Source organism: Zootoca vivipara, chromosome 2, assembly GCF_965207765.1.
Source record: "Zootoca vivipara chromosome 2, rZooViv2.hap1.1, whole genome shotgun sequence".
NCBI classification, from domain to species: Eukaryota; Metazoa; Chordata; class Lepidosauria; order Squamata; family Lacertidae; genus Zootoca; species Zootoca vivipara.
The window spans coordinates 27001101-27028365 of record NC_142584.1 but is presented as its reverse complement, the minus strand read 5'-3'; the positions used below and the strand labels follow the sequence as shown (position 1 = coordinate 27028365).

Here is a 27265-nt window from a genome sequence, read left to right as displayed (position 1 = left end):
AGGGCCCCATTTACCCATCTCCAGATTATCTTCTCTACAGTGTTCCAACTTAAAACAGAACACCAGAACTGAAAACATTTCCCCACTTGTACTCAGTTGTAGAGGGGATTACCAAAACCCACTTCCAAAAATTATCTGATTGCAGGTGTGGTAGGGAATGTGCTAGAACAATGTCTTGCCTCAGGAAGAGAGACAATAAACAAGCTTAATCCAGACAAGACTGAGGTACTGTTAGTAGTTCCCTAGACCAGATAGATTAGGAGGTAGCCTCCTCTGAGAGAGGTTACCCTCCCTCTGAAGGAGCAAGCACACAGTTTAGGGGATACTAGTGGATCCATTACTGCTGCTTGAGGCCCAAGTGGTGCAGGGTGCCTTCCACCAACTTTAAAACTATAGGCCAGGCATAGCCAACCTTGGCTCTCCAGATGTTTTGGAACTACAACTCCCATGATCCATAACTAACAGGGTCAGTGGTCAGGGATCATGGGAGTGGTAGTTCCAAAACATCTGGAGAGCCAAGGTTGCCTTTGCCTGCTACAGGCACTCAGCTAGGGGGATTTTCTTTTCTTTTTTTGCTAAAGTGTTGGTTCAGAGTTCTATACTGTATGTGAACACATACCTTGTCATCCATTTGGGGTACAAAATGTGTGGCTGAAACAGCTTTTCGTTGTAGAAAAAAAATACACTAGTTCTGTGGGCACACCTGTATACAGTCCAATGTGAACCTCCAGCCTGCTGCCTGCTGCCCAAATTCGACTATCATCAGGCCCATTCCACCAAGCATGCCTACCAGCTCTGCACCGGTTGTTATGTGACATATACAGTAGAATGCCAGATGTGGGGCAGGCAAGGGCGGGGCTTGGCCCAAAGGCACTTTGCAGGCAGTGTTGATTGGCAGCACCTGTAAAGCCTTTCTCCCAGCGCATCTCCCAGGGCTTCAGGAGAGTTGTGTGTAAGGGTGGCAAAGTGAAGTACCCTTCCTTATCCACCAAATCTGGTATCTGAAGAAGTGTGCATGCACACGAAAGCTCAAACCTTTGACAAACTTAGTTGGTCTCTAAGGTGTTACTGGAAGGAATTATTATTATTATTATTATTATTATTATTATTATTATTATTATTATTATTCACCAAATCTATGCTTCAGTTAAGAGCAGGCTTCCTCAACCACGGCCCTCCAGATGTTTTGAGACTACAGTTCCCAGCATCCCTGACAGCTGGTCCTGCTAGCTAGGGATCATGGGAGTTGTAGGCCAAAAACATCTGGAGGGCCAAGGTTGAGGAAGCCTGGGTAAGACCAACCGTCCGTTTTGCACACCACTTCCCAAACCGGCAGCAACAAGTAGCAAGCGCGCGCGCGCGCACTCGAGGAAGCGGACTAAAAACTTGCGAACATTCTCAATGCTTGTACAGGGTTTAATTACAGGATTGGTGCTCCCCACCCCCCGCAAAAAGTTCGTCATTGACAGCTCGTCAATGAGGAAGCAGCTCATCGCTTGCTAATAGGAATGAGTATCCGAGCGTCCACATTACAGTATTATAACTACTGTACTACAAAAGAGTGTAACAGATGTTCCTTCTTCAGGACACGCACCTTCCGACTAAATGAATCTCTCTAGAAGATACCAAAGTTCAGGAGCGGCCTCGATCATTTCCTATCAGATTTTTGTTGCTCATTTTTGTTCCCCAGGGTGGTGGTGGTTTGTGCGTGTTCGAGGTTGAAGTTATGAATTCGGGTACAAATCCGAATACATATTTTCCCTGAGAAAAGTATTTTGAATCCAGGGGAATCTTTTCCCCACGACGCTATATGATGCTTCAAGTAACAACAGCAGACTCTTCCACCAACTTTAGTCTACGGAGCTTGCTTTAAGAAAAGCCGAAAGAGAAACTAGAGGGAAGTCACATGATCAACTGTTCACGTGACTGTAGTGATTTCCCCTCCACCCACCCGGAATATTCTTGTTGGACTCGAGTACTGTATAAGGTTGGTTGACGGCGTTTCTGAGCCGGCGGTGAGTGAAGTTTTGCAGGGGGAAATGGTCAGGAAATATTTGGGTGTCCCTCACCCTGTTCTGCAAGCCTGGTAGAGTAACCTGCAGAATCTTATTCGGAGATCAACCACTGTGAGATTTTCAAGGTTTCCTATAATTTTTATTACGCAAGAAGCAAAGTTAGCAGCGTTGACTCATGAGAAAAATTCCGACGTCGGTATTTTATTAAATACGTAATGCCACCTTTTTTTATGTTATTTGCAGGGTTCTCGTGCCTTTAACTGCTCAAAACAACAACTGGGAAAACGTGCGTCCTTTCACTGTATAATAGCAGTACTGTATGTGCTATTAAAAGCAACACCTTCTGTTTTTCTGCCTGCTGCAGAGCTCTTAGGCACGGAATCTTGCCAGAAAACAGGTAGTATTTGGGACTGTGATAGTTCCCATATAGAATTGTACCCCATTTTCTCCAGAGAAAAAAAAAAGAAGGCAGGCAGAATGGAGACTACCAAACTAGAATGAATGCATGGGCGATGGGCGTAGCTAGGATTTGGGGGGGCAGGACCTCAGATTTCTGTGGATTTTTATTGATTGAGGGGAGGCTGCTGGCCCCTGGCCCCATGTGAGTACTCTAGTGAACCCTCAAAGGAGTGTCTGGGGGCCCATTAAGTTGTTTGGAGGCAACATTAGGCAGAAGTGGGGGGGGGGGTAAAGGCAGGAATGCACTCTGGCTATTGCATAAAACTGGCTTGCTGGGTCCTTAAATCAGATAAAACTAATGAATGCCAAGAAGCAGACTGGGAACTTTTGCTTGTTCTTAACAATAGGACTCTTGGGCAATGCAGCCTGCAGAAAGCCTTAAGTTCCTTGTCTTGCATGTTCTCCCGCAGGTGGATGCCTTAACCAATCCTATGCCTGCTGAGGAGGGCACACCTGCTTGTCTCCTGAAAGTCTACTATGCCACCGACTGAGAAGCCAAAGTGGAAGGGTCTCTGCATGATTCTGTGGGCTTCTGGCATCACAGCTGCAACTGTTCTACTTGGTGTTTCTGGGGTCCATGATACCTTGAGCCCTGGAACTGCTCCAGAAGCTGCAAGCACCTGCAGAGATAATAATAAATGCGGAGATGTGAAACAGAAACCCATAGAACAACCGGAATTCCCCAGAGGGTTCGACGCGCAGCCACAGTGCAATGTTCCTCCAGACAGCCGCTTTGACTGTGCTCCAGAGAAGCTGCTCTCTCAAGAAGAATGCCTGGCCCGGGGCTGTTGTTATGTCCCTGTTTTGCCCAAGGGCCCTGCTGTTTTGCAGCCGTGGTGCTTCTTCCCTCCTAGCTACCCTAGTTACAAGTTAGCAAACCTGACCACCACTGAGAGTGGCTACACTGCCCGCTTGACCCGTGGTGTGCCCACTTTCATGCCAGACGACGTAATGACCTTGCAGCTGGATGTTATCTTTGAGACGGAGGGTAGGCTTCACTTCACGGTGAGTAGGGACTCTGCCTGTTTCATTTCATTTGTATACTGCTCTTCAAGAAAAAAGATCTTTGCAGAGCAACTTGCAAATTGCATATTATACATGCAATAAGATGCACTTATAAGGGACCCAGGTGGCGCTGTGGTTAAACCACTGAGCCTAGGGCTTGCTGATCAGAAGGTCGGCGGTTCGAATCCCTGTGACGGGGTGAGCTCCTGTTGCTTGGTCCCAGCTCCTGCCAACCTAGCAGTTCGAAAGCACGTCAAAATGCAAGTAGATAAATAGGAACCGCTACAGCGGGAAGGTAAACGGCGTTTCCATGTGCTGCCCTGGTTTGCCAGAAGCAGCTTTGTCATGCTGGCCACATGACCTGGAAGCTATACGCCGGCTCCCTCGGCCAATAATGCGAGATGAGCGCGCAACCCCAGAGTCGGTCACGACTGGACCTAATGGTCAGGGGTCCCTTTACCTTTACCTTTTTAAGATGCACTTAAAAAAACAACAACACCCCAACAGCACCAAAATCTCAGTATAATATTTCAAAACAACATCAAAAACCAAGTGGGCCTATAGTAGGAAAATATACAGTGATCTAGGAAAATATACAGTGATCAAACTCAGGTGGAAATTGGGGTGTTTTGCTACTTGGATCAAATTAGTGGCTAAGGGATGTAATAAAGAGGTACTGTATATAAAGTCAGATATTTTGCTAATTGAATTGGTGGAGGGATGAGTTGTTTCATGAAAAACACCTGGTTCCTTTGACCTATACTCTGACTATGTCATCCCCACCCCCAAATTCATGAATTATCTCTCCCCCACCCCTACGTCTCTCAAGTAATTTCACTATAGATGCAAAGTTCCTGGCAGTCTGGCTAGAGTTCTCTGATTTGCAGCATCTCTATTTATGATGCAAAAAACTCTTCATAGGCTCCATATGGCTTAAGTCAACCCTGTAATGCTATTTCTTTTGTCTTCTCCAACACAGCTTAAGGATCCAGTTAACAAGCGCTATGAAGTCCCTTTAGAGACCCCAAAAATGAGCAACCGGGCATCCTCAACACTGTATTCGGTACAGTTCTCTGCTGATCCCTTTGGCCTTCTTGTTGCCCGAAAATCCAGTGGGCGGGTTCTGTAAGTTACTCCTGATTTTCTTTACCCAAATGTTCTCCTTCTGTCTACTTGCTGCCAAGAGCATCAGTCTAACAGAGCCTGAAAAGCTGTATGAAAACAACAGAGGAATGAGAGCATGTGGGGGTGAAGGCAATTGCCCCATCCGAGACCCATGCTGTAGCTAATACAGGTGAAACTCGGAAAATTAGAATATCATCGAAAAGTGCATTTTTCGATGTTTAAAGGGACCCAGGTGGCGCTGTGGGTTAAACCACAGAGTCTAGGGCTTGCTGATCAGAAGGTTGGCGGTTCGAATCCCTGCAACGGGGTGAGCTCCCATTGCTCGGTCCCAGCTCCTGCCAACCTAGCAGTTCTAAAGCACATCAAAGTGCAAGTAGATAAATAGGGACCGCTCTGGCGGGAAGGTAAACGGCATTTCCGTGCGCTGCTCTGGTTCGCCAGAAGCAGCTTTGTCATGCTGGCCACATGACCCGGAAGCTGTCTGCAGACAAACGCTGGCTCCCTCAGCCTATAGAGCGGGATGAGCGCCGCAACCCCAAAGTCGGACACGACTGGACCTGATGGTCAGGGGCCCCTTTACCTTTACCTTAATAGCGATGTTTATTTTTGTATTGTAACTATTTGTTTTATTACTGTGGAATTTCCAAAAGAAAGCATTTGTAAAAATAAAAATAAGAATAATAAGTTGCATTACTGAAATAAATGCACTTTTCGACGATATTCTAATTTTCCGAGTTTCACCTGTATATTCTGGGGATAGAATTCAACATTGTGCTCTTTCAGTCATTCCGTCTGTGCAAGCATTCCAGCTTGCCAGACATAAGATCCCTCCTCTCCCCATCACACAGTGTGATCTGAAGGGAAAGAGGGGGGTGGAAATAGCAGCCGCCAGGAAAAACCAGTTATGCTATGAGCAAGGGTATGAGCGGAACTAACCCATTAACCGGAGGCCTTGGAAAAGGTGAGAAAGTGGTGATGGAGAGTAGGATGGTCACACAGGGCTCACCCTGATGCACAAGCAGAAGGCTTCCACTGACAGGGTGCCCCCAGGGCCATTTTCCATACTACATACGAGCAATCCAGGGTTTATACCCAAGAATCTACCTGAGGTGGCACTTCAGACATTGCCAACTCTCTGATGTGTGTTTTTCCAGACATGCATTTGAGTCATTTGCACATAACTTGATATTGGAAAATGTAGCCTCTCTTAAGTGTGCACCTTAAGCAAATACACTTATGAGAAGCAGCCTCCAGCGGTTAGAGCTCTTTGTAGTATTCATAACTCTGGGCTAAAGCACTTCTTCTTTTTGACCTCCTGCATTTCTGGTGAGAAAGAGGTCCTTTTCTGCATTCAGGGTATGTAGTGACATTATTCACAGGTGTGCTAGGGCAGTGGGAACCAGAGAAATGCTAAAGTGGAATGGACCTTTTTGGCTGGACTCGGTGGTAAAGCATCTCGTACCTACGGGACCGCCTCTCCTGGTATGCCCCGCGGAGGACCTTAAGGTCCACAAATAACAACATTCTGGAGATTCCGAGCCATAAGGTGGTTAGATTGGTCTCGACTAGGGCCAGGGCCTTTTCAGTACTGACCCCGACTTGGTGGAACGCTCTTTCACAGGAGACCAGGGCCCTACGAGATGTGTCATCTTTCCGCAGGGCCTGCAAGACAGAGCTGTTCCGCCTGGCCTTTGGGTTGGATTCAGTCTGACCCCTGTGTGTTCCTCCCTCATGGTTTTGATTTATGGACTACTTAAAATGAGGCTGCATTTTAAATTTTAATATTGTATTTTAATTAATTGTTTTCTTTTATGTCTTATTGTAATTTTATTGGTGTTAGCCGCCCTGAGCCCGGTTTTGACTGGGGAGGGCGGGGTATAAATAACATTTTATTATTATTATTATTTGTGTTCCAGGTAGGAGGTCCCTGGTAAAATCCCCAGCATCTCCAGGTAGGGCTTGGAGACATCTCTGCCTGAAATGCAGGCGAGCCTGTGCCAGTCAGGCAGAAAACACTGAGCTAGGTGGACTTGTATAAGGCAGATCCTTATGTTCCTAATGTCTGGTTAAGGGCTTCTTTCTCCTTGTTCTCAAAGTGAATTCAGACAACCAAGAGCCTCTTATGGCCAACTGAGCTACACAATGCTCACGTGCTCTGGTCATGTGGCCAACAAATCCATTGGAAGTTGTGTGTGTGTGTAGGCTTTGGGAGTGGTTAGTAGAACAGAGATCTAGAAAAGGCAAATTCATTGCAACCTGCTTATTGGGATTGTTCACTTTCCCCCTCAAATAGGATCAATACCACTGTAGCTCCCCTGTTCTACGCAGACCAGTTCCTGCAGATCTCCACTTCCCTGCCATCGCGCTTCATCTCTGGGCTAGGTGAGCACCAGACCTCGCTCATCCTGAATGTTAATTGGACCAGGTTTACCTTCTGGAATCGGGACATAACGCCCACAGTAAGTCATGGGGAGTTTCAGTAGGGTGGTGTTCAGGAAGGGCTGGAGGAAAACAACTTTAGAAGACTGCCTCTCAAAAAGCAGCTGTCACAGATGGGGTGTTGGCTACTCCCGAGTAAGCACTCCACACATCCTCTGGATTTTCATAGTTTTATTGTGCATGCTATATACAGTGGTGAGATGTCTCAAATCATGTCTGCTCTGCATGGGGCAGAAGCCCACAATGGCGTCTCGTGGGCTCTGACCCCCCTTTTAAGACTGTGCATGCAAACGCCCCTCCTCCTTGCTCTATGGGTCCTCCGTGGTCCCAAACCAGGCTCCTGAGGTGCCGGTCTACCTCCTTTCCAGCCCCTGCTGAAGCTAGCTCCTCCCCTGCTTCCCTGCTACCAGCCTGGAGCTGAGCCACCAGGACTCTGCAGAGCCCTGGACCCGTCTTAACCCTTCCTGTTCCTGATTTAAACTCCCAGACTTGCTGCTGCTCTCCCATCTGATGGAAGTAAGCAGAGTGGGCTGCTCTCTGCAAGCCCTCTCTCTTACAGCAGCGATAGCCAATACAGATTGGGCATGCTCAGAGGCCACACTGCACTGTGTATCCAGAGGACAGAGGGGAGTAGCATGAGAAATGGCTTGGCTGGAACCCCCAACAGGAGCACTCTACGCTACAACTCCCCCCCCCCCAAGGCCCAGCAAGAACCTTCATTGAACTACATAACTTACGCTACAACTTTTTGTTGCAGTTCACCGTTGTCCCTTCTGCTTTTGAATCCAGTTAAACCTGTCCTTTCCCTCTTGCCGGAGAACTCTGGATATAGTAGTTCTACAAAAGGGGTTTGGGATTTCCAGCGGAGAATTCTCAACACCTCACCTGACTTCAGTACCCAGAATTTTTTGGCAGGTTAAAAGTTAGTAGTGTGCATGGGACCTCTATGTATGGAGGTGTGGGCATCCACGCCATCAAATGCATTGCTAAGACCATTTGCCTGAGGAATGCCTTATGCTCTCATTGACTTCTGATGTGCTTTTTCAAGTAGTTGTTGAAAATGACAATGTGTGCAGGAAGCATCATTTGACCTAACCTGGCAGTGAGGTTTTGAAGTACAGTATTCTGCTATTGTCCACAGTGTAGATCCATCATTGCACTGTTCTACTAACTAAACCTGGTGTCAAGCTTCGGGGAGTTCTTTCCCTCCCCCAGTGGCAGCGAGGAACAGAGAAAACAAAGAATAGTTCTTGCTAGTGAGTTTATTCAATCATCACAGCGAGAGACAAGGAATGTAGTCTGTCTCCCATTAATGGCGTTGCTCCAACTGAGCTCCTTCCCCCTCCCTTGCTAGCAACAGCACTTCCCCTTACCACCATAGCTGCCAGGTACACCGTTTCCCCCGGGAAACCCCCGTTTTACTTACCTTTTCCCAGTGGTCCCCTGTATCACTTCGTCTCCCGTTTTTCTCCGTTAGTTTCTCCTGCCGGCGGCCATTTTTTTTCTTTCTGATTTGCCCTTCTATGGGCACCAAAATGGCCCCCGCCGGCTTCAAAGGTCGCATCTACACATGTCTGGAAGTGCATAGACGTGACTTCCGGTGTCAGCGGCGGCCATTTTTGGTGCCCATAGATGGGCGGAGCGACACCAGAAGTTGCGTCGAAGCACTTCCTGACATGTGTACAAGCGACTTTTGAAGTCGGCGGTGGCCATTTTTGGTGCCCATAGAAGGGCAAAGCGACACCGGAAGTTACGTCGACGCAACTTCCGGTGTCACACGGCTGCCGGTCCCGGATTCTGCAGTCCGGGACTTGGAAGGTAAGCTTACCACCGTAAGGAGAGAAATGTCTCTGAGTCCTTTGCTCTTGTACTCTCAACGTTCGCCAGGTTCTGGGAGAAGGGGGGCCAGAAATACTCTTCAATGATAATGTGTCAGCTGTCTGCTCTGTCTCTGTCTTGCCCTTCTCTTCTCTTCTCCCAACACCTCCCAACTCTTCTGTTCACATCTCTCTGAGCTGTGACCATCCTCAAACCACTGCTGTAATTCAATACTGCCTTTCTCTTCTCTGGAAGCTTCAGGGGAAGGGGGGGGGGAGGGAAAATCTCCACCATTCCTGCTCCATCTCGTCCCCTTCAGTCCAGTCCCTGACACCTGACTTAGTTGTGTTGTATTAGGTGAACTATGCACTGTTTCTGCATTTCCAGCCCTCTGTCAATCTGTATGGCTCACACCCCTTCTACCTGGCAATGGAAGACGGCGGCTTGGCCCATGGAGTCTTTTTGTTGAACAGCAATGCTATGGGTAAGGCATCTTTTTAGAGTGTGTTCTCTGTTCCTTTATATCTATCTACCTCTACAAAGGGCCCTACGTGTTGTTTATTTAAAATGCAGGATACTAGATATTGAATAGTCATTTTTTCAAGCATTCTATAATGCTTTGGGACTTTCTTTTTTTTCTTTTTTTGGAGCTGTGGCAGTTTAGTTATCTCTCGCTTGGACTACTGCAATGCGCTCTATGTGCGGCTACCTTTGAAGGTGACCCGGAAACTACAACTAATCCAGAATGCGGCAGCTAGACTGGTGACTGGGAGCGGCCGCCGAGACCACATAACACTGGTCTTGAAAGACCTACATTGGCTCCCAGTACATTTCCGAGCACAATTCAAAGTGTTGGTGCTGTCCTTTAAAGCCCTAAACAGCCTCGGTCCAGTATACCTGAAGGAGCGTCTCCACCCCCATCATTCTGCCCGGACACTGAGGTCCAGTGCTGAGGGCCTTCTGGCGGTTCCCTCATTGTGAGAAGCCAAGTTGCAGGGAACCAGGCAGAGGGCCTTCTCGGTAGCGGCATCCGCCCTGTGGAACACCCTCCCATCAGATGTCAAAGAGAAAAGCAACTACCAGACTTTTAGAATACATCTGAAGGCAGCCCTGTTTAGGGAAGCTTTTAATGTTTGATAGATTATTGCATTTTAATGTTCTGTTCTCTTGGGAAACTCAACCAGATGGTATAAATATATTATTATTATTATTATTATTATTATTATTATTAATAATTATCATTTATACTCATCAGTGCAATCCTCAGCATGTGTATTCAGAGGCAAATTCTATTATATTCCATGGGACTTACTCCTAGGGAAGCTCCACTGTTCAGGATGTGTTTAGGATCGCAGCCTGACAAATGAGTCGTAAGCCTTTCCCTTTAAGACTGATGGATCTATATGTATAATAGTGTGCGTCTGTCCTGATCAAATAAGGTGGTATAGTGAGTGGGTAACAGCAAGCTGGTGCTGTCAGCATATTTACAGGCAAAAATGCACAGCAGGTTGGAGAGGTGAGGGATTTAGCTGCTGATGCAAGGTGATGGTTCATAGCTGCCGAGTTATCCCTTTTTTACAGGGATTTTCCCTTATGCTGAATAGGCTTCCTCGCGAGAAAAGGGAAAACTTGGCAGCTATGTGATGGTTGCTTGTAAACCGTGAAGATAAAATCTGGGCTCCAAATTGGGAAGTGTTACTGAGTCCCATTTTGGGGGGCAAATCTGCATGCACTTTAAATTAAACTGCTATAAGGCTATGAATTTAGAAACCTAAATTAACTAAATTAGACGGGTAAAGTTTTAGGAGGGTGCGATTTAGGGTTTATTCACATGCTTTGTTTAATTAATTTAATTCCCCAGTCTAATGTTATTTTCCATTTATAAATTTATGCTTTTTCTTCTGATTTTTCAGTGGTTGCTGAATTTGTAAATTTTCATCCTTTATGTGCTTCAGTTTAGATAAAAAACAAATTTATTTTATTTTTGGTCTGACTCTGGTCCCTCCTTGCTTACTGCCACTAGTTCACTGGATCAACCTTACTGGAACGAGATTTTGGAATCTTATTTTCAGGATGTGCCTTTGGTCTTCAGCCACCATTTCCACACCTCTTTCTGCCTTTCAGATGTGATCCTGCAGCCCAGTCCAGCCCTAACCTGGAGAACTACTGGTGGTATCCTGGATTTCTACGTCTTCCTGGGCCCAGACCCAAAGAGTGTTGTGCGGCAGTACATGGATGTCATTGGTAGGCACTTGCTTTCTTCCTTATGAGAAGCTAGCTAATAACTTGACAAAGTGCCTTCTCTCCCAAAACTGCTCCCATCAAAAATACCCCTCTGGTCTGTTGTGGGTCCTGTGAAGCACTATGAGCAACTTCCAGCTTTGTCCTTAATGCCACTGATCAGCATCCAGTGCCATGGCTGCAATGATTCAAGCCTGTCCTTTCTTTGTATCGGCATTCCTCTTTAATTTGAACTTCAGGAAGTGCACTGTTGGTGCTAGAAAGTTAATAAAAGGGGGAACCCCGAGTGGCAGGAGTGGCAAGAGGACTCCCACCACAATGTCCCGCAGTTCTTAAGGTAAAGGGACCCCTGACCTGTCGTGACCAACTCTGGGGTTGCGGCGCTCATCTCGCATTATTGGCCAAGGGAGCCGGCGTACAGCTTCTGGGTCATGTGGCCAGCATGACTAAGCCAGTTCTGGCGAAACAGAGCAGCACACGGAAACGCCGTTTACCTTCCCGCCGGAGCAGTACCTATTTATCTACTTGCACTTTGAGGTGCTTTCGAACTGCTAGGTTGACAGGAGCAGGGACCAAGCAACAGGAGCTCACCCCGTTGCGGGGATTCGAACCGCCAACCTTCTGATCGACAAGCCCTGGGCTCTGTGGTTTAACCCATAGCGCCACCCGCGTCCCTCCCATAGTTCTTAAATCTGTCTTAATGTCACTGGGGGAGGATGTTGGTATTTCATGCCTCCGATGCTGCAGATGCGATTGGTGTAATTCACATGCCTGTCTGGGAAGAGTGTGGGAATGGAAGACTGTCTTATCTCTTCCGCTATGTGTACTGTTACACTGTACTTTTGCTTTTGCTTTTTGTTCTCTCAGAGCTGGAGAGAAAGGACGCAATGATTCGTTTGCTTGTTTGTTTGTTTGTCTGTCTGTAGTGTGTGTAAATAAATACGTAGATTAGCTCTACGATGTCTCGCTCTTCTTGCTGTGTTATGCCGGAAGATTAGTGTGCATATACAAGTTGGTATATGTCGCTGAAGCGCACTGGAGAAGAAGGGGAATGCCTTTTCCAGAGCTGTGCATACCGGAGGACACTCGAAGGTTCGGGGGCTGCAGGGGCACCCCAGGGCGTTTCCCCAACAATTCCCTCTTCCCTCAGGGTATCCATTCATGCCCCCCTACTGGGCCCTGGGATTCCACCTCTGTCGCTGGGGATACTCATCTACGGCTGTCACCCGGGAAGTGGTGAAGAACATGACAGCATCACGATTTCCCCTGGTACGTGGCTTCCCAGAGTCCTCTCCAGGACACAGCTTCTTCCTCATGTGCCTGAAGAGCTGTGGTAACTGAGCAATGGGGAATAACGGGGCCAGAGCGTCAGAGAAACCGCCTGTATGCTCACTAATGCCACCATCTGTGGACTTCACAGGATGTGCAGTGGAACGACCTGGATTATGCAGATGCTAGGAGAGATTTCACTTTCAACAAGGATGGCTTCGGGGATATGCCAGGTATGGTGAACGACTTCCATCGTGATGGCCGGAGGTACGTCATGATTGTGGTAAGTTAATGAAGCCTGAGCTCTTCCACCGATAGGGAACTTCACAAAGGCTGGCCCTCCACATCGTAGCTCATCAGCTGGTCTGTCGGGACCTACGGCCAGGTTGCAGACTGATCCGAGGTGGTTCGTGACAGCAGCACAAGCACCATAGAAATATATGGTAAAACATTAAGAAATGGGTCCCCCAGTGCATGTTCTGGTTAAAAGTGGGTCCTGGATCCGAAAAGGTTGAAGGTAACTGCTCTAGAGTAGGAGTAGCTGACCTGTCACAATCCAAGTGATGTGGGACTCACAAATAGTCCCTGACGATTGGCCACGAGTGCAAACAATCTGGAGGGCAGTTTCCTGACCTACAGTAAGAAACAACTTGACTGATTCTAAGCCTAGGTATAATGTTTAAACTGGAGGTTGGAAACCTGCATTTCTCCATATATTCTTGAACTCCCATCACCATTTAGTGGTCAGGGATGAAGGAAGTTTTTAATGTTTGATGTTTTATTGTGCTTTTAATATTCTGTGGGGAGCTGCTCAGAGTGGCTGGGGAAACCCAGCCAGATGGGTGGGTATAAATATTATTATTATTATTATTATTATTATTATTATTATTATTATTACTTTTTATCTATTTTCCACTCCTGGTTTAAGGCCACTGCTGTTGGTATGCGCTGCTTTCTGAGATGCAACAAGCAAGCAGCAAGTTGCTAGGACTTCTCTTCCTTAAATCTGTAGATTTATATGTTGAGAAAACCCCTGGTATATATGACCTAACGCTTTTGAGACATGAGGTGTGAGATTCCAGCCTTACTGGTCTGACCTAGAAAATGGAAGTAATTATGAAATGATAGACTTCATTTCAAGAGATACTGTGTACATGTTGTGGAATTCCATGCTTTCTTGCATTTTCATGTCACCAGATCTGATATGTCCTAGCCTGCATCTCCCTGTGTTCTCTTTTTAGGATCCAGGTATCAGCAGTTCCAGCCCTGCTGGGAGTTACAAGCCTTATGATGAAGGCCTGAAGCGGGGGGTCTTCATCTTAAATACAACAGGGCAGCCTTTGATTGGGGAGGTGAGTCCTGGGCCCGAGCCCTGAACGGCCTCGGCCCAGTATACCTGAAGGAGTGTCTCCACCCCCATCATTCTGCCCGGACACTGAGGTCCAGCGCCGAGGGCCTTCTGGCGGTTCCCTCACTGCGAGAAGCAAAGCTACAGGGAACCAGGCGGAGGGCCTTCTCGGTAGTGGCACCCACCCTGTGGAATGCCCTCTCATCAGATGTCAAAGAGATAAATAACTACCTGACATTTAGAAGACATCTGAAGGCAGCCCTGTTCAGGGAAGTTTTTAATGTGTGACATTTTAATGTATTTTAAATTTTTGTTGGAAGCCATCCATAGTGGCTGGGGAAACCCAGCCGGATGGGCAGGGTACAAATAATAAATGATGATGATGATGGTGATGATGATGATGAAAGAATGCCTGCTCTGAATGGCACGTGTTTTTGAGTGAAATCAAAGCCCATGATTCATATTCTAATTATACTTGAGCTGGACGGGTAAAGGAGAGGCAATAGGATGGACCATGTCTTCCTTTGTTCATGGGGCTCCAATTTCCATTTTGGTAGCATTGCAAGCGAAGCCCTGAAATATTGCATTCTCAGCGCGCTATATGGCTGCGATTGTACACTTGCAGTCACCATTCCCCTGGAAACCACAGAGGATTCTGCTCTTAGACAGGTTTTGCTGTGCCTTCTTAGTCCATTGGCCTTCCTCTAGTTCCATCTTTCAAGGGGTTTCATGAGAATTGGGCCACAAGTAGTGCTCTAAGGATGCAAGTAAGCACAGCATTGTGACACACAAGGGTTTCCCAATGGCTTTTGAGATCTGTGACCTTTTATCTTCCAGGTCTGGCCCGGCCCCACCGTCTTCCCTGACTTCACCAACCCAGAGACTCAGCAGTGGTGGCATGACATGGTCAAGGATTTCCATGACCAGGTGCCCTTTGATGGCATGTGGATTGTGAGTTTCTCATGCCAGCACTTTGGTGTTGTCGTGTTCATTGAACGGAGGAGGCGCAAAGTCCTCAAAATCCCTTTGTTTCTACACTGATGGAGAAACAGGATTCTTCTCCTTTCTACTCCACATTCTAGGACATGAACGAGCCATCAAATTTTGTGGGAGGTTCCTTGGAAGACTGTCCCAACAACAAGTTTGAGAAGCCCCCTTATGTGCCAGGTGAGAGAGAGAGAGAGAAGGTAACAAAGATGGGGCTTTACTAGTAAATGATGGGTGGAACTGGAGAATTTGGGACTAGAAGATGAACCAATAAACCTTGGGAGAGGAATCTCCAAATATGATTACTTGGGAATATTCATGACAGCATGGCCTTCAGTTAATTCTGCTTGGGTCACTGCACTGTGCAGCACTGGATGAGCTATTTAACAAAATTATGATGTACAGTAGGGATGGCGAGCTTCTTATGGCCCCAGGCAAAACATGACTTGTGGTCAAGGATAGTGGGAGTTGGTCCAGCAACATCTGGAGGGCCTAAGTTCCCTACCCATGATTCACACACACTGCACTATATGAAAGCAGCCAAGGAATCACAAGTCACAAAATGCCACATAGTGCAGGGCTGGTGTGCATGAGGAGCACAGGAGAGCAACGAGTTCATCCTTGTTTGACCTGGTTCAGATCCTGAAGCAGGAGTCCTAGCAGTCGCTCCCTGTGGTTAGGCCAGGCTTCCTCAAACTTGGCCCTCCAGATGTTTTGAGACTACAATTCCCATCATCCCTGACCACTGGTCCTGCTAGATCGGAATCATGGGAGTTGTAGGCCAAAAGCATCTGGAGGGCTGAGTTTGAGGAAGCCTGGGTTAGACCATTCCTATAGCAGCAGCTCCCTGTGACGCTCAAGAGACTTGTAAGTATTGAGAAGTGTTGCCTTTTCCTTTCGGTCTGCTGCTGAGCACTAGTGATCCTAAGATCCCTGAGACCAAGAGTGCTCAAGAATTCTTCCCTTGCCTTCTAGGGTGATGGCCTTTTTGCTCACACGTTCTCCCTCCCCCCCCCCCCCGTTCCCTACGTAGGCGTGCTAGGAGGATCCTTGAAGACTCGAACGCTCTGTGTCTCCAGCAGGCAATACCTGTCCTCCCATTACAACCTGCACAATCTGTATGGGTTGACCGAAGCCATCGCGTCACACGAGTGAGTAGGACATACAGAGTCCTCGGGGACCCTGCCTAAAAGGTGGCATGCCTCTTGGCTGCAAGAGTCTTGTCTTGGTTTTCAAGGGCCTGTCGCCGGTGGTAAGCTGGAGCCAAGCGCCTTGAGTTTGAACTTCTGCCTGGGAATCTTCTCATGGGATGCAGTAAATCAACACTTCCACCAGCACTTGGACAACTGCAGTGTGCTCACCTTTGAAGGTGACTCTGAAACTACAATTCAGAATGCAGCTGCCAGCCTGGTGACTGACAGAGGCCACCGGGACCATGTAACACAGGTCCTAAAAGACCTGCATAGGCTCCCAGTACGTTTCCGAGCACAATTCAAAGTGTTGATGCTGACCTTTAAAGCCCTAAACAGCCTCGGTTCAGTATACCTGAAGGAGCATCTCCACCCACATCGTTCAGCCCAGACACTGAGGTCCAACGCCGAGGGCCTTCTGGTGGTTCCCTCACTGCAAGAAGTGAGGTTACAGGGAACCAGGCAGAAGACCTTCTCAGTAGTGGCATGCTCCCTGTGGAACGCCCTCCCAGCAGTTGTCAAAGAGATAAAGAACTGCAAAACTTTTAGAAGACATCTGAAGGCAGCCCTGTACAGTATAGCGAAGAAGTGTGCATGCACATGAAAGCTCATACCAATGACAAACTTAGTTGGTCTCTAAGGTGCTACTGGAAGGAATTTTTTTTCAAAAAAATTATTTTGTTTCAGTATAGGGAAGTTTTCAATGTTTGATATTATGTTTTTATATGTGTTGGAAGCTGCCCAGAGTGGCTGGGGCAACCCAGTCAGATGGGCGGGGTACAAAAACAAACAATAAATAAATGATTGAAAGATCAAAGCTCTGGATGGACAGGGGACAGTTTCTGACATTGCCCATGACGTCCCCTCCCTTCTGTTCTCAGCGCTTTGGTGAAAGTGCGAGGGAAGCGCCCATTCATCATCTCTCGTTCCACCTTTTCTGGTCATGGTCATTATGCTGGTCACTGGACTGGGGATGTCTTGAGCACCTGGGACCATTTATACTATACCATACCAGGTAAATATGTTTGGAGAGTCAATCCCGGGAACTTGCCATGTTCTGCTTTTAAAGATGCTGCTTTGGAGTTCTTTCAGATCTCCGTGAGAGAGGAAAGTTCTTGGCCTTAGAGATGCGAATTCCCTAGCAGGGATGAATTCTGTGTAATACCACACACACACACACACACACACACACACACAAAACAACAACACAGATCACTACAGAATCGTGCCTGCACCCAGAGCCTGCAACTGAAGAGCTTCTCCTAGGCCATTCCATGTATTTTCCTTTCCTTGCCTTCAGCGGTGCTGCTTTTTAACCTCTACGGTGTGCCGTTGGTTGGTGCAGACATCTGTGGCTTTGTGGGCGACACGTCAGAAGAGCTTTGTGTGCGCTGGACCCAACTGGGCGCCTTCTATCCCTTCATGCGAAACCACAACGACCGTAGAAACAAGGTAAGCAACGGTGGATCAGCCTTGCTCTTTCCCCCTCTTTGTAACATATTTACGCTGTGTGGGGTGTGTGTGTGGAGAGCATGGCTGGGATTAAACATTTTAGAGAGTTCAAATGGAAGGTGTGTGTCTCTGGGAGGCAGGAGCATCGCTCAGTGGCCCAGGACAGGCACCCCCAAACTGCGGCCCTCCAGATGTTTTGGCCTACAACTCCCATGATCCCTAGCTAACAGGACCAGTGGTCAGGGATGATGGGAACTGTAGTCCCAAACATCTGGAGGGCCGAAGTTTGGGGGTGCCTGGTCCAGGATAAGGGACAGGTGGACCATTGTATCTGGATTGGTCTCTGGTGTCATGAACCAAGCATAAAGGTAGCTTGTTGAGCAACTCCCCCCCTCCTCCCCCCAATACTTCCAATTAGTTTAATCTTTGGAATAGGCTGCTGCTCACGACAGCCCATCCTGCACCCAAAAAGTTCAGATAATCATTTTTGTGAAGCAACAATGATTTTCATGCTGTTGGAAAAAAGCAGACAAAGGCTCCTTTTCCCACCCCCTCCAATACTGAGCTGGAAGTAAGAGTCAAAACCTAAATGCACTTCATTTAGAAGTGTCCTGTGCTTGAATTTCATTTAAGAGTGTACAGTGACTTGGTCATAGCCACAGGCATAGAAGTAATGAAGGAATTGGCCGGATAATGTTTTAAAAGCAGTGTTGCAATGTGGCAAAGAACGCTATTAGGAGTTGAAAAGGAAAAGGTTAGGTCAACTTAACTTGAAAAACAAGGCCGTGTAATGCTGAGCTGCTGAATCACCCCAGTAGTCTTGGTGCTGCTATGCAACTGCTTGCAAGGAACTGAATATGGTTAGATTCACAGCTTGCCTGGTATGAATTGTGCAGCACGCACAACTCTTAGTTGTTCTTTTAATAGTCTCATTAAATAAATCATTAACTGGACCTCCTGAAGTGAGTAAATTTTCAAGGCAATGCTTACTTGGGAGTAAGTTCTAATGTGTACCATGCTGTTTTTTCTTCCTTGTATAGTGGTCCCTCGACTTACGAATTTAATCCGTTCCGAACGGACCTTCGTAAGTCGAAAAAATCGTAAGTAGAAGCCAATGGGAATTTTTTTAAAAAAAAAATTCGTAAGTCGAAAAAATCCTACCTAAAAATTCGTAAGTCGAAAAAATCCTATCTAAACCGCATCCAAAATGGTGGGGGGAGCTCTGTTCGTAACTCGAAACATTCGTTAGTCGAGTTATTCGTAAGTCGAGATACCACTGTAAGTGCATTTAGGATTGCAGCCTTATTCGTGGTTTAGTAGTACCCCCCTCCCCCGGTTGCCCATAGCTGGTTCAGTAGATTTCACAGTGGCCCTCAAGATGCTGCGCATCTTAGGGGCGAGTAACTCCATCCCATGCCCTCTCTGCTTGCTACAGTGCTCTGGCCCTGCGTGCTTCTGCTGCACCAAAAGTGGCCATGGGGGTCCTTGTAGCATAGGATCTTTGGCTCTACTTGCAGCAGCGGCAGCATAACAGTTAGAACTGACTGTTACTGTCGATGTAGTGCCAGAGATTGCGGTCGGTGCAAGTGCCCAATATTATGCACTCTGTTACTAGCACAATGGGCCCTAAGGGATCATGCCTTAAGACAAGAGCCGGCAATGTGGTGCTCTCCAGATGTTACTGGACTCCAGATCCCATCCCTCTGTGTCTGTTGGCCATGCTAGCAGGGGTTGAAGCCCAACAACATTTAGAGGGTACCGCGTTAGCTACCCTCGGCTTCAGGGTTACTCTTTTTATTTCAACTCTCATCAACTCTATTCCTGTTAGGCAGTGTTTCCCAAACTCCAGCTGTTTCCAGACTACAATTCCCATCATCCCTGACCACTGGTTTTGCTAGCTAGAGATGATGGGAGTTGTAGTCTGGAAACAGCTGGAGAACCAAGTCTGAGAAACACTGTGTTAAGAGTGTCAACGTGTCCCACAGCGGGTGTCGAACTTGCTAGTGAAAAGGATGTTTGGGTATCGGGGAGGGTGCATGTGGGAGGAAAGCTGTTTTCTGAACCTGATCTTGGCAACCTGGGAAATGCCTTTTTCTGCAGAAGCCCTTGGGGCATGATGCTTCTAATTTGTTTTCCCCCCTGTCTTGCAGCCCCAGGAACCTTATGTCTTCAGCCAAGAGGCCCAAGGAGCCATGAGAAAAGCCTTCTTGCTGCGCTACTCCTTGCTGCCGTACCTCTACACCCTCTTTCACAAGGCCCACTCCGCAGGGGAGACAGTTGCCCGACCCCTTTATCTGGAGTGAGTCAGCGGACTGCTGTGCCGGCAGTGGAAGGGTCAGGTGGAGTGGGGAATCTGTGGCCTTGCAGCCATTTGACCCACAGCGGGGGGGGGGGGGGGGAGCCAGAGAGAGAGAGAGAGAGAGAGAGAGAGAGAAGAAGAAGAAGAAGAAAAATGAAAGAGAACGTTTATGAGCTGAAGGCGGAGGAATTTGCTTCTTGATCACATCAAGTTTGTTGATTCCCTATAATACAGAGCTGTATGGGGGTGAACTCTTCTCTGCAGGTTCCCAGACGACCCCAATACGTGGGACGTTGACCGACAGCTCATGTGGGGAGCAGGGGTTCTCATCACTCCTGTGTTGGAGGCAGGGAAGACTCAAGTCAGCGGCTACTTCCCTTTGGGCACATGGTACAACCTTTTGGCGGTGAGTGTTGCTGCTTCCTCTGGCCAGTGCCATTGTTGTTGTTTGTTGTTATCCCTGTGGAACACCCCCCTATCAGATGCCAAGGAGATAAAAGAACTATACAACTTTTAGAAGACACCTATTGTCAGCCCTCTAATGGGAGTTTTTAAATTCTGATGTTTTATTACATGTGTTGGAAGCTGCCCAGAAAGGCTGGGGCAACCCAGCCGGATGGGTGGGGTATAAATAATCAAATTAGTATTATAATTACTGTGAAAGATCACAAGTGCCTGCGACATTTCACTGGAATTGGGAGCACAGCGGGCAGAGAAGGTTGATAGTTCCCTCCTCCAGGTCCTTTCAGCTTCAATAAACGGAGCCTTTCCCATGATGTCCAAGCCATATCTGAAGCACATCTCTTGATTAGTCATTCACAAAATTGGGTTCACCTACGTGGCCATCATTGACCTCGCACCTTCGTAACATTATTGTCCGCACTCACTATAGAAGCCGTGGTTTCTGATACCTTTTTGCAACGTGTCTGGGAGATGACTTGCCCTTCAGGCTTGGCCACATTCATGGGCTCCAGAAATACTTGTTTTGGGCGCCGTGGATTTGTAATGACCAAATACTTGTCACATTTCAGATTTTGCTTGACTTGAAACCGTCAAGTGACTAATCTTGTCTTAAAGCGACAGTAGCCTGAATCATCATCCTGAGTAGATGAAAATTAACCTTTAGACAATGCAGAAGTGGGCTGCCGTATTTATTCTCAACCCAAATGCTGGCTAAGCCCCAGGAAAGAGAGGCTTGGTAGCTCATCAGCTCTTAGGGCAGTGTGTGTGTGTGTACCTTTTCTGCACACCAGCAAAATGGAAGGAGCATTCAAAGGGCGGGGAGCCACGATACCAGCCAAGCTGTGTGTGATCAGCGATGTCTCTGCCTCTGTGCATTTTGTGCCTTTACACACAACACACAGGATTTCAAATGCCTGCTTAATGATGGATCCTGTATCTGGCTTTTCAGGGATCTGCCATACACAGCAAGGGACAATGGGTTCTCTTACCGGCTCCACTTGACACTATCAATGTCCATGTACGAGCAGGTCACATCTTACCCTTGCAGGTGAGTTAATTCCACCACTTTCGACCTTGCCTGGACACCCTATGTCTTTGAATCAACCCAGTGCCTTTGCCAAAAACAACAACAAGAACACAGAACTACTAAGCCAAGTTACTGCCATAGGATTCTCTTGGCAGGGTGTTCTTGTGTGCATGATTAGTGGGGTGCAGGGATATTTTTATAATATTGCTTGGGGGGGGGTGTGTGTGAGCTATATCTCAGTGCTTTAATGTTCTGGTTATCATCTTCCTCCACTGCCTCTCTCCCCAGGAACCTGCCTTCACCACCACAGAGTCCCGCAAAAAGGGGATGTCCCTAGTGGTGGCTTTGACCCTGGAAGGGGTAGCAAGAGGTGACCTGTTCTGGGACGATGGCGATGGACTGCAGACCTTTGAGAAGGGCGATTACACACAGATTGTATTTCTGGCAAGAAATGTGAGTTTTTGGCAGAAACGGGTTGTCCCTAATGTCTGGGATTTCATTTGGCTGCACCAGTTTTGCGGTGGTATCCTGTCATTCACCTCCCCCTCTCCTTCTCCTTCTCTCTCTCTCCCCCCCCCCCCCCGTTACAGGGCATGTTGGTCAATGAGATTGTACAGCTCAATAGCCAAATAGATGGGCTGCTGTTGAAAGAGGTGGCAGTTCTCGGTGTCCCCAGCCCTCCTCAGCGTGTCCTGGCAAATGGAGTCCCCGTCCCAGACTTCTCCTACCGCACAGACACCAAGGTAAGGACTTCTCTGTGGATGGAGGCTGATGCCTCTTTCTGATTGCATTGATTGCAGAAAGGTTATACATGGGCACAAGGTGCAGGACGTTTTGGGGGCGACAGCATGAGCTCTTTCAGCAATAGAATATACTGTAGTCAGCTTTTTAAAAGTATGTTAGTAAAGATTTGAAAGTGCCAAATTGATTTGAGCAGGGCTTGCAGTGTTCAGGGAATTAGTTACCTATTAGATTTCTATTCTGCCCTTGAATCTGAAGTTGCTGGGGCGGTACATTATAAAATGTATAAATCGAAACAAATACCATAAAGCAACAACAGTATAAACTGGACATTGGGCAACATGGTCCTCCTGAGTTCCCTGTATTTCAGCTCCTCTCTTCTGCTCCCCAAAACCCATCTCGAAACTTTATCATACATTCTGAATGTTGTAAATGCTATTAAAATGCAAATCAAGGGCACACAACATCATTCTCAATATCCTTAAATTGCTTTTGTCTTACTTTTACATTATATATCCAGCTATGCCTTGGAAAGAGAGTATTCTCAGAAATAATTAGGATGGCTGCAGTGTAGACCATACATGACTTCACAACTCAGAAGACAATTGTTGACTTGGTTTAGAACAGGCATCCCCAAACTGTGGGGGAGTTGGCCTACAACTCCCATGATCCCTAGCTAACAGGCCAGTGGTCAGGGATGATGGGGGTTGTAGTCCAAAACATCTGGAGGTCCGAAGTTTGGGGGTGCCTGGTTTAAAAGCATGGCAGCCTCTCTGGGTGGGATTCAACTGATGAGGTCCACTCATGCAGTGAGATTTCCTCCCTCTCCATTCTCCATCATCCCTAAATCTGCTCTGGTTTTCTCCCAACCCTCCAGAACAGGTGGGCATGGGGGGGGGGAGAGTATTGCTATGTAAGTGGACCTCATTCCATGCATACATACCCCACTTACTGCTGCATTGAATTCCACCCAGGGTACTTGCCTGCAGGAGCATGTAGGGCTGCCAACAGGCTGTCAGTCTAGAGGTGCTTCCACATGAACTGGTGCGTCCACATGGGGCAGCAGCCACATTAGAACCATGTGTACCACAGAAGCCCAAGCACAAAGGGACAGCAGAACTTCCCCTCTGCTTTGTGAGATTACCCATGGCCCCACAAGGTCTCAGTGGAGATTAGCAAGGACCAGCCAGCACCTGAGCTTGGACTGCTTTGTCCTTCATTGATGATTCCAGGATGAAGTCGGTGAGCAACTGTCACTAACTCTACCTTGTCACTTCCTCAGATCCTTAACATCCCACTCCACTTGCTGATGGGAGAGCTATTTCTTATCACCTGGTCCTGAGCAAGGAAGAAAAGCTCTCTCCAGTTTCTCTGCACCACGCTAGAAGAATGAAAAACCAATGATAACAATACACATTATTCTGTCTGTACACGACACTGGAATGTTTTGGTGATTCGTCAGGAAGTGCCTTTTCAGGAGCAAGAACTGTTTCCTGTTTTCCTCTGGCCCTGCAGGGAAGGGAAGGGGAACCTGTGACCCTTAGGGTGTCAAGGATGATGGAAGCTGTAGTCCAAAAGATCTAGAGGGTCACGGGTTGCTCAGCATCTGTTGGAAGGGGAATAGTCAGAGTCTTCAGGGACTTTCTGTATTCTTAATTTAAGCCAGATATTTGACAGCTTTGGTTTTGTTTTTTGGATGCTGATGAAGTTCAAGACACATGGCTGTGTCTCCTTTCCCCCCCCACCCCCCAAAAGAGAAAAAGAATGTTTATGAGAGGACAGATGCTGCTTTCTTGTGATGAAGTTCACCTTAATGGTACAACCAAATGGAGCAAATTTGCTCAAGAAGGTGCAGAAGCAGACAGAAGCCATTGCGGACACCCACTTCATTGGCTACCAAGCTCAGCTCCCTTTGAATCAATTGGTAGCCTCCCATTGGCTGTAGTGATCCAGGACTGCACTCCAAAAGTACTAAGGGCAGTGGAATGGAAACTTTCCTGGCCTAGGGAGCAGAATCTTTCAGGGGAAAACAGCATGACAGTGGAGTTAGTCATTCCAAATCACGTCCCCCTGCCCTCCTGTTTTCTAACTCATCAGCACACCTTCATAAGCCAAAATGTGTATTTCTGCTGCAGTGGGCAGAGCAAGTGTTTCTCTATGCACAAGACCTCATTTTACTGCACTAAAATGGAGCTCTGTTTTTGTAGTGGTGCATCCACAGGAAAGCTGTAAAAGCTGCTTGCTTGCTGAAAGAGCAGCTCTTATGAACAAAAAAACGAGCTCCTTTTTGGGGAAAGGCAGCTGCAACAGGAACTCAGGGAATACAGAGAGTCTGTTTGCATTTGAAGCCTGACATGAATTTTTTCCCCTGCCTCTTAGAAGTCTGTCTTCTCAATAAATATTTTTCTTAAATCTTGTGCTTTACCCTCATTTGTGTTGGATCTATTTCACTGGTGGCAGAAATTATTTTTTTAAAAAGGTTGGCTTTTGATAAAAAGTGGGGGATAAAAAAGCAACACTCCCTAACTACTCATAGATCTTCCCCATCTCTCCTTCCTATTTGCTGTTTCCTTGTTTGTTGCGTTCACCTTTCCTCTCAAAAGCTCAGAACAGGCCAGGCATCCAACTGGCTCTTTATCCGGTGCATTCAGATTGTTCTCTTGTTGCCATAAAGTTTGCTTTAAAGGTAAAGGGGCCCCTGACCATCAGGTCCAGTCGTGTCCGACTCTGGGGTTGCGGCGCTCATCTCGCTCTATAGGCCGAGGGAGCCGGCGTTTGTCTGCAGACAGCTTCCGGGTCATGTGGCTGGCATGACAAAGCTGCTTCTGGCGAACCAGAGCAGCACACGGAAACGCCTTCCCGCCGGAGCGGTCCCTATTTATCTACTTGCACTTTGATGTGCTTTCGAACTGCTAGGTGGGCAGGAGCTGGGCCCGAACAACAGGAGCTCACCCCGTTGCAGGGATTCGAACCGCCAACCTTCTGATCAGCAAGCCCTAGACTCTGTGGTTTAACCCACAGCGCCACTTTACCAGCACCCAAATGGTTAACGATAATGATGATATCCTAGTGGTGGTTGCCAAAAACAGCTGCAGTTTGAGGATACGGTGCTGCTGTCGCCCAGCATAAGGCACAGACACAAGAGCAAATAGTAAACAACACTGCATGTAATTCAGGATGCAGTGATTATATTAAAGGTTGATTCGAGATAGAATAAAAATTGTAACAACAGTATGTTGCTGGGTTGCTCCACCCCCACTGTACCCTATGCGTGCCCTATAGATAAATCCCGAACAGTTGACCTCACCCATATGTAGGGAACAAAAGGACTAAGGCACACAGAACTACGTTAGTTGGTTAAAAGTACATTGAGACCCTGTTCCGTGTGTGTGTGTGTGTGTGTATGCACACATAAGAGTTTGAGAGATTTTCTGAGTATCTCTAAACAAATACTTCATAATTAAATTCAGAAGAACTTCCAAAGAAGTATCTTCCTCAAAATATATATAAATAGGTCTGTTAAGGAAGGGTAGTAATGTATGTGATCCACGGAGTCCAGTCATTCCTTGCAAACCCCACAAATCTATGCATTCTATATATGTAAGTACAGAAGGCTGTTCATTGCCATTGCTCCTTCTAAATGGTAAACTCAGCTGGCAAGTGTTATCAAGGTTGTAGCCCAAAGGGTCTATGGAGACACAGAAGGGGAGATACCACTATGCTAAAGATTAGCAAAATAAAACTACCAAAAAAGTTAGGGGGGTGGACCCTAAAGGGTCAAAATCCACCAAACCTGCCCAGTTTTCAGGCTGAACATGCTCAAGAGCCACTAAAATTTTTATAAAGCTGGAGAAAGGGAAGGAGTGGACTGACCTGCTTGAAGGGAGTGGCTGTTTAGAATCCTGCACTGGAGGGAGAATGCATTGCAACAGTTTACTGCAGGCCCTGCTTTGTACTACTGCAATGCTGTCCTGGAGCGCTTGAAATACTTGTGGGCCTCTGATACCCAAGACCATATTTAAGGCAAACGACTTGACGTAAACTTTTTACTGTGAGTTTATAGCACAGATCCCTGTGGAATATTCTAACCATTGCCTGATGAAGCCAAATCTGCTTTTAGTACCAGAATTCAACCCTAGAATATGAGAAGCACTGGCAGAGGTTCCTTTCCGTAATCACTATACATCTGGAATCGAAGTTAAGATTTCCAAGATGGAAATACTGCGAATGTGGGTAACCTTTTTGTTGATGGTGGTAGCAGCGGCAGAGCAAAAAACAGAGTTTCTGCTACCTCTTTCTGCTCTGTGTTTTTTTAGTTCTATAATTGCCCTGGACTGTCTTTGAGTCCGGATTTTTGAGAATGGGAAAGGTAGCTCTTCTGGTTGTCACTCACTGTCTCTCTAGCTAAGTGCTGGCTTTGGAGACGCCCACTCGTTCCTTATCCTTTCTTCTGCAATCGTGGATTTTTCAATGGCTTGACCCACCCTTCCTCTCCAAGCTAAGGTGGAGCTTCTGACTGACTCGGTTTGCAGGTATGTTGGCAGGGATTCTTCCCTCCCGTGTTGTCTGGGACAATTGCCACCAACCAAAACAAAAAATTTCCCCATGCAAGATCTGTATCTGTCACAAGAGGGTTATAATAAAGCACAGGGGGAGTATTCTGCCTCTTTTATTTTACTTCTTCAAAGCCAAGGCTCATGAGCTCATGTAACTGCCTTTTACTGAATCAAAAAGCTATTTGTTCCAATAAGCCCAAAGCAGGTCTCCAAGGTCTCAACCTTTTCCAGTGTGTGTACTGCAGCGAAACCAGCATTTTAATAATAATAACTTATTATTTATTCCCCAGCCACTCTGGGCGGCTTCCAACAGAAAAATAAAATACAGTAGTCTATTAAGCATTAAATAATAATAATAATTTATTATTAATTTATAATAATTTATTATTAATTTATAATAATTTATTATTAATTTATAATAATTTATATTATTTTGTGGCATCTTGTAAAAGAACCAGTGTTCTATTGTGGTTGGAGTATTGGACTAGGACCTGGTGGCAGGGTGGTTTTCTAAGCTGTGTCTCCCTGACTTTACAAAGTTAATAAGGGCACGTGATACAGTTTGTTTACAAGAAACCTGGTCATCGAACTTGCAGGTTTTAATGCCCTTTTCAGTTCCAGCAACCGAAGCCACAAGAAAGGTAGGCCTTTGGGTAGATTGTTAACCCTGGTGGCTCCCCATATATAAAAAGTGAACGTATCCTGTCGACAAATGCTAGCTGTAAATTACTAGTAACAAAGACAGAGCTGGAGAGCCAGGAAATGTTACTGGTCAATGTGTATATCCCTCCCACTCCCACTGTCACAGCCAAGAACCTACAATGGGAATTTA

At 46.9% G+C, this 27265-nt stretch overlaps 1 protein-coding gene across 8 annotated transcripts; it reads left to right on the top strand.

Annotated features, from left to right (window-relative positions):
- Positions 1-1901: 1901 nt before the first annotated feature.
- On the top strand, positions 1902-24289 carry GAA (alpha glucosidase). 8 transcript variants are annotated; one of them, XM_088661475.1, is made up of 21 exons: positions 1925-1987; positions 2259-2412; positions 2885-3479; positions 4459-4604; positions 6898-7063; positions 9249-9345; positions 10986-11105; positions 12253-12371; positions 12523-12654; positions 13613-13723; positions 14557-14670; positions 14802-14886; positions 15740-15857; positions 16778-16911; positions 17197-17348; positions 19499-19647; positions 19912-20053; positions 21059-21157; positions 21425-21589; positions 21727-21879; positions 23160-24289. In XM_088661475.1, exons 3-21 carry the CDS (start codon positions 2952-2954, stop codon positions 23217-23219), a joined length of 2790 nt encoding a protein of 929 aa, XP_088517601.1. In that variant the 5' UTR covers positions 1925-1987; positions 2259-2412; positions 2885-2951; the 3' UTR covers positions 23220-24289. The 8 variants fall into 8 exon arrangements, with proteins under 8 accessions (XP_034960060.3, XP_088517601.1, XP_060127911.2 ...); XM_060271928.2 differs by having other exon boundaries at positions 1949-2015; XM_035104166.3 differs by having other exon boundaries at positions 1981-2126.
- Positions 24290-27265: the final 2976 nt, after the last annotated feature.

What these genes read in the sequence shown, in the direction of transcription:
- GAA (XM_035104169.3), top strand. Translation starts at nt 2,952, where the DNA reads ATGCCACCGACTGAGAAGCCAAAGTGGAAGGGTCTCTGCATGATTCTG. An exon ending in GCAGTACATGGATGTCATTG is followed by an intron (nt 11,106 to 12,252) that starts GTAGGCACTTGC and finishes CTCTTCCCTCAG; the next exon opens with GGTATCCATTCATGCCCCCC. An exon ending in GAAGCCCCCTTATGTGCCAG is followed by an intron (nt 14,887 to 15,739) that starts GTGAGAGAGAGA and finishes TTCCCTACGTAG; the next exon opens with GCGTGCTAGGAGGATCCTTG.